At 32.5% G+C, this 7,724-nt stretch overlaps 1 protein-coding gene across 1 annotated transcript; it reads left to right on the forward strand.

Moving 5' to 3' along the window:
* The first annotated feature begins 1,677 nt into the window (after window positions 1–1,677).
* LOC128266102 (uncharacterized) lies at window positions 1,678–3,102 on the forward strand. The gene is made up of 2 exons (XM_053002366.1): window positions 1,678–2,911; window positions 2,989–3,102. Exons 1-2 carry the CDS (start codon window positions 2,036–2,038, stop codon window positions 2,995–2,997), a joined length of 885 nt encoding a protein of 294 aa, XP_052858326.1. The 5' UTR covers window positions 1,678–2,035; the 3' UTR covers window positions 2,998–3,102.
* Window positions 3,103–7,724: the final 4,622 nt, after the last annotated feature.

Here is a 7,724-nt window from a genome sequence, read left to right on the forward strand (position 1 = left end):
GGGAGTGTTTTAGTACTGTAAACATGCAGTTTAAGGACGGCGTGTCCAAAAACATATATAGGGGAGTGCCTATTGGCCGGCAACCAAATATATGGGTATATCTCAGAACATATTATATTAATATGATTTAGTGAATACCTATAATAAATAACATTCATATATATGAAAATGTTATAATATATCAATATTACTGATATATTATATAATAAATGTATGGAAAATATAAAATATTCCTTCAATTTCCTCAAGTAAATTTAGGAAATTCATATGAAGGGAGTGTTTTAGTACTGTAAACATGCAGTTTAAGGACGGCGTGTCCAAAAACATATATAGGGGAGTGCCTATTGGCCGGCAACCAAATGTATGGGTATATCTCAGAACATATTATATTAATATGATTTAGTGAATACCTATAATAAATAACATTCATATATATGAAAATTATTGATATATTATATAATAAATATATGGAAAATATAATATATTCCTTCAATTTCCTCAATTATTTTGAGGAAATTCATATGAAGGGAGTGTTTAGTACTCTAAACATGCAGTTTAAGGGACAGCGTGTCCAAAAACATATATAGGGGAGTGCCTATTGTCCGGAAACCAAATATGTGGCTATATCTAAGAACATATTATATTAATATGATTTAAGTGAGTACCTTTAATAAATAACATTTATATATGGAAAGTTATTGATATATTATATAATAAATATATGGAAAATATAATATATTCCTTCAATTTCCTCAATTAATTTTGAGGAAATTATATGAAGGGAGTGTTTTAGTACTGTAAACATGCAGTTTAAGGACGGCGTGTCCAAAAACATATATAGGGAGTGCCTGTTGGCTTGCAACCAAAGATATGGGTATTCTCGACAATATGAAACTGTTATAATATATCAATATTAATGATAATTATTATATAAATAGTATGGAAAATATAAAATATTCCTTCAATTTCCTTCAAGTAAATGAGGAAATTCATATGAAGGGAGTGTTTAGTACTGTAAACATTGCAGTTTAAGGACAGGCGTGTCCAAAAACATATATAGGGGAGTGCCTATTGGCGGCAACCAATATATGGGTATATCTCAGAACATATTATATTGATTTGATTTACTGAATACCTATAATAAATAACATTCATATATATGAAAATGTTATAATAAATCAATATTAATGATATGTTATATAATAAATGTATGGAAAATATAAATTATTCCTTCAATTTCCTCAAGTAAATTTAGGAAATTCATATGAAGGGAGTATTTAAGTACCGTAAACATGCAGTTTAAGGACGGCGTGTCCAAAAACATATATAGGGGAGTGCCTATTGGCTGGCAACCAAATATATGGGTATATCTCAGAACATATTATATTAATATGATTTAGTGAATACCTATAATAAATAACATTCATATATATGAAAATGTTATAATATATCAATATTAATGATATGTTATATAATAAATGTATGGAAAATATAAATTATTCCTTCAATTTCCTCAAGTAAATTTAGGAAATTCATATGAAGGGAGTGTTTTAGTACTGTAAACATGCAGTTTAAGGACGGCGTGTCCAAAAACATATATAGGGGAGTGCCTGTTGGCTTGCAACCAAAGATATGGGTATTTCTCAGAACATATGAAAATGTTATAATATATTGTTAGCAGTATATTGGAAGCTGTATAGATCAAGTGGATATAAGATGTGACTATTTAATAATTTAATAATAATAACACTTATGTTCCATTCCGATGTTCCAATAATGTAGAATAAGTAGTAAGGACTATGTGAAGATCAGAATAGGGTAACACTTGAATTGAGAGAGACAATTGGAAGCAGACGTGAGAAAGCTAAGCTGAACAGAAATTAAATAAAATAAAAACTCAAGAATTGAAATAAATAATATAAACCTGCGTCAACAACTTCAGAAGTGGGATAGTCCCATTAATACATTCGCCTACATAGCCATACCTGAGAGCACACATTTTTTTCCGCTTTTATAATTACGACGCCATTCTGAAATGGACAAGACATTGGAAGAAGAAGAAGCACTGCTTGACGCCGCCATAAGGGTTGCTGAGAAGAAGAAAATATTGGCCGGATTGATGAAAAACGTCGACAAAACGACAGATGACCTCCAAATGGTGATGCACCTCGTGAGCCCGTTTTCTGCCACTGAAAATGAGGAAGCCCTTAAGTGGATTTTGAATTTTGAGAGAGTCTGCAGAGATATCAACACATGTACAAATTTTCAACTGCGCTGCGTACGAATGTTGATGAAATCGGGTACAGATGCCGACTTGTTTGTGAGTGTTGATCGATCGAACACTTACGACGAATTTAAGATAAATTTCATAAAAACATTCGGTCGTGGAAGCTCAACTGCTGATATTGTATTGCTACTTAAGGAAACCATGTTCAACCCCGCGAAGAACACCGTTATGGGATACATACTTCTGATGGAGGAAATTGCTATGCGTGCAAATATTGACGAAAAATTGACAGTGCAGTTCGTCATTGATGGTTTTCGCGATCGTTCAGCCAATATCGCTATATTGTACACAGCAACAACAATCGCACAATTGAAGGAATTGGCTTGGAAGTATGGCAATCTAAGGAAGAAGTCACACAATTTTCCTCAGCGCATGGAAAATACTGGAGGAGATCGGAAAACAGCCCGGTGCTACAATTGCTCTGCTTATGGGCACTACGCTTCGTCGTGCACTGCGCCGAAACGCGAGAAGGGATCTTGTTTCCGTTGTGGATCCCTCCAACATATGCTAAAGGATTGTCAGCAGAAGCCAGCAAGTGATCCGAGAGTGGTGGGAGCAGCCAACAACCAGCCGATACGAGATGACGAAGAGGAGCCTAATATGTTTATTCCGATTTTTAACCAGGTAGGAGTATATTTTTACACTGATTGCCAACATAAGCCTAACGTAACTCTTCTGTCTGCCATGTTCGATACGGGAAGCGCCATTAATTTAATTCAGCACTCTGCGATTCCTTATAAAAACTTTAGCGATATACTGGTCCCGACGAATTACTATGGAGTTAATGGATTTAAAATTAAAACATTCGGAAAAATTTTTGTCAGGCTCGTTTTTCAAAACGTAGAAGAAGAAATTTCATTTTTTGTTGTACCCAATAATTATGTTTCAACTAATGTTCTGTTAGGCCGTAAGTTTTTTGAGAAATTTGGAATAAAATTGATTTCTAAGGATAAGGTAAAAGAAATTGTAGAAGTGAATTTATTTAAGGATAGTGAACCATTGAAAATAGTGAGTATTGAACCAATAAATAGACTTCAGAATAGTGAAACATATAGAGACAGTGACCATTTAGAAAGCAGTAGAGATTTTGAAGAGTTGTGTATAGAAAATGAAATAGTTAGTGACGACAGCATTCCGTATATATATAGTATTGATGTATTTCAGGATGATGAAAGTTTTGACATTGACCCGAAGTTAAGTGATGAAGATCGAAGCGAACTCAGTGAAATAATAAGATTGAATTACTTATGTTTATCTAACATCCAAGCGATCCAACATAGTTATGAAATGAGGCTAAGACTTAAGTCTGAAGAACCGGTACGCACTGTACCAAGAAGACTTTCGTATCAGGAAAAGAAAGAAGTAGATTCAAAAATTGATGAGTTATTGAAAAAAGGATTCATAAGAGAAAGCAATTCACCCTATAGTTCCGCTATCGTTCTTGTTAAAAAAAAATCTGGAGAAAAGCGTATGTGTGTAGATTATAGACAACTTAATAAGATAACCGTTCGAGACGGATACCCCCTTCCCCTCATAGATGACTGCTTAGAGAGATTAGAAGGAAATAAGTATTTTACATTGTTAGATTTGAAAAATGGATACCATCAAGTGAAAGTAGCAGAAAGTTCCGTGCAGTATACAGCATTTGTAACACCTTCCGGTCAATATGAATATACAAGAATGCCTTTCGGACTCATGAATGCACCCGCAGTATTTATGAGATTTATTAACTTTATTCTTCAACCTTTGATTCGCGAAGGAAATGTAGTAGTTTATATAGACGATATTGCTATAGGCTCGAAAACATTGAACGAACATTTTAAGATTGTAGGAAGAGTATTACGAATTTTAGCAGAGTACCGATTGGAAATTAAAATAAATAAGTGCCAGTTCGCTTACAAAAGCATTGCATTTTTAGGGTATACACTGAGTGAAAAAGGAATAAGTCCGAATTATGAGCACACATCAACTATTAAACATCTTCCGATACCAAAAGATCGCCATGGAATGCAGAAATGTTTAGGACTATTTTCTTACTTTAGGAGGTTTATTCCGGCATACTCAAAAATAGCAAAGCCATTGCAAGAGCTCACAAAAGCAGGTGTTAAGTATGAACTTAGTGAGGATTGTATAAAAACTTTTGAATATCTTCGTGACAAATTAATTTCATCTCCCATATTATCCTTGTACAACCCAAATCGAGAGACTGAATTGCATTGCGACGCAAGTAGCGAGGGATTTGGAGGAATTTTGTTGCAAAAGCAGAATGATAATAAGTTTCACCCAATAGCCTATTTTTCACAAAGAGCAACAAAACTAGAAGCTAGATATGAAAGCTTTAAATTGGAAACATTAGCTGTAGTTTATTCATTACGAAAATTCAGAATATATTTAGAAGGAATTCCGTTTAACATAGTAACAGATTGTAATGCAGTAGTTTTGTGCCTAGGGAAAGGACGCCTTAACTCGAGCATTGCCAGATGGGCTTTAGAATTGGCTAATTACAATTATACCCTTAAGCATCGTAGTGGAAAGTAAATGACTCATGTTGATTCATTAAGTAGATACCCTTCAGCCTTAAATGAGAGTTTTGAATATGAACCAGTAGTGAATATCCAAAACAGTGACAACAAAGATCAAATAGTTTCAGTAATTGACAGTGACGACATCAACCTTCAGCTTCAGATAACGCAAAATAGAGATAGTATTATAGTGAAATTGAAAGAACAATTAGAACAAGGAAGTGGGAAGAACTTTATATTAAGCGATGGAATTGTTTATAGATTAGGTGAGAATGATATTGAATTGCTCTATGTACCAGCTGCAATGGAATCCCATATAATTAGGAGGGTTCATGAAAATTTATGTCATTTAGGTTCCGAGAAGTGCTTAAAAGAAATAATGAGACACTATTGGTTTCCAAACATGAAAGCTAAAATAGATGCATTTATTGGAAATTGCTTAAAGTGTATCATGTTTACGGTACCCACACATGCGAATAATCGAACACTTCATAATATACCTAAGCGACCAATTCCGTTTGATACATTACACATAGACCATTTTGGACCTTTACCTTCAGTTATATCGAAAAAGAAACATTTGCTAGTAATTATTGATGGATTTACCAAATTTGTTAAGTTGTATCCAGTGAATTCAACGAGTACAAAAGAAGTCAACATGTGTTTTTCGAAATATTTTCAATACTATAGTCGACCACGTAGAGTTGTAAGTGATAGAGGTACATGTTTTACGTCATTAGAATTTGCCAAATTTTTATTAGAAAATAATATCGAACACGTTAAGGTAGCAACTGCGTCACCTCAAGCGAACGGACAGGTGGAGAGAGTAAATAGGACAATAAAAGCGATGCTGGCCAAGATAACTGAACCAATTAAGCATGAAGACTGGAGCAAACTTTTAGATAGGGCCGAATATGCCATTAATAATTCAATGCATTCAACTACAAAGGAATTACCCTCAGTATTATTATTTGGAGTTCAGCAGAGAGGTTGCAATATTGACGCATTAACAGAATACTTAGATGATAGAAATGATATACCACAGAGTGATTTAGAAAATGTGCGTAAGAATTCTTCAGATAAAATAGAACAGTGCCACAAAAGGAGCAAAGAATATTTTCAGAAAAATCATAAAGACCATATAGAATTTGAGGAAGGCGATTTTGTTATAATGCGAAACATTGACACCACAATTGGTACAAACAAAAAGTTTGTACCAAAGTACAAAGGACCATATATCGTTAAAAAGATATTGCCAAACGATAGATATGTCATAAGTGATATTGAAAATTGTCAAATTAGTCAAATTCCCTATGAAGGAATTGTAGAAGCATGTCGGATACGAAAATGGGCAGATTGGCGTAATCAGTGTGAAATTAACTCCTAATATATGCTAAATTAATTTAATTATATATCATAACTAGTCAAAATTATTACTAACTAAAACATATAATATTAAGAAAAACTTTTATAATATTAGAAACCCACGATCGAGGACGATCTAATTGTCAGGATGGCCGAGCTGTTAGCAGTATATTTGAAGCTGTATAGATCAAGTGGATATAAGATGTGACTATTTAATAATTTAATAATAATAACACTTATGTTCCATTCCGATGTTCCAATAATGTAGAATAAGTAGTAAGGACTATGTGAAGATCAGAATAGGGTAACACTTGAATTGAGAGAGACAATTGGAAGCAGACGTGAGAAAGCTAAGCTGAACAGAAATTAAATAAAATAAAAACTCAAGAATTGAAATAAATAATATAAACCTGCGTCAACAATATCAATATTAATGATATATTATATAATAAATGTATGGAAAATATAAAATATTCCTTCAATTTCCTCAAGTAAATTTAGGAAATTCATATGAAGGGAGTATTTAAGTACCGTAAACATGCAGTTTAAGGACGGCGTGTCCAAAAACATATATAGGGGAGTGCCTATTGGCTGGCAACCAAATATATGGGTATATCTCAGAACATATTATATTAATATGATTTAGTGAATACCTATAATAAATAACATTCACATATATGAAAATGTTATAATATATCAATATTACTGATATATTATATAATAAATGTATGGAAAATATAAAATATTCCTTCAATTTCCTCAAGTAAATTTAGGAAATTCATATGAAGGGAGTGTTTTAGTACTGTAAACATGCAGTTTAAGGACGGCGTGTCCAAAAACATATATAGGGGAGTGCCTATTGGCCGGCAACCAAATGTATGGGTATATCTCAGAACATATTATATTAATATGATTTAGTGAATACCTATAATAAATAACATTCATATATATGAAAATTATTGATATATTATATAATAAATATATGGAAAATATAATATATTCCTTCAATTTCCTCAAGTAAATTGAGGAAATTCATATGAAGGGAGTGTTTTAGTACTGTAAACATGCAGTTTAAGGACGGCGTGTCCAAACACATATATAGGGGAGTGCCTATTGGCTGGCAACCAAAGATATGGGTATTTCTCAGAACATATTATATTAATATGATTAGTATAAACCTATTATAAATAACATTCATATGTATGAAAATGTTATAATATATCAATATTACTGATATTATATAATATATGTATGGAAAATATAAAATATTCCTTCAATTTCCTCAAATAAATGGAGGAAATTCATATGAAGGGAGTGTTTTAGTACTGTAAACATGCAGTTTAAGGACGGCGTGTCCAAAAACATATATAGGGGAGTGCCTATTGGCCGGCAACCAAATATATGGGTATATCTCAGAACATATTATATTGATTTGATTAAGTGAATACCTATAATAAATAACATTCATATATATGAAAATGTTATAATATATCAATATTAATGATATATTATATAATAAATGTATGGAAAATATAATATATTCCTTCAAT

This window comes from Drosophila gunungcola, unplaced genomic scaffold (genome assembly GCF_025200985.1).
Source record: "Drosophila gunungcola strain Sukarami unplaced genomic scaffold, Dgunungcola_SK_2 000346F, whole genome shotgun sequence".
Taxonomy (NCBI): Eukaryota; Metazoa; Arthropoda; class Insecta; order Diptera; family Drosophilidae; genus Drosophila; species Drosophila gunungcola.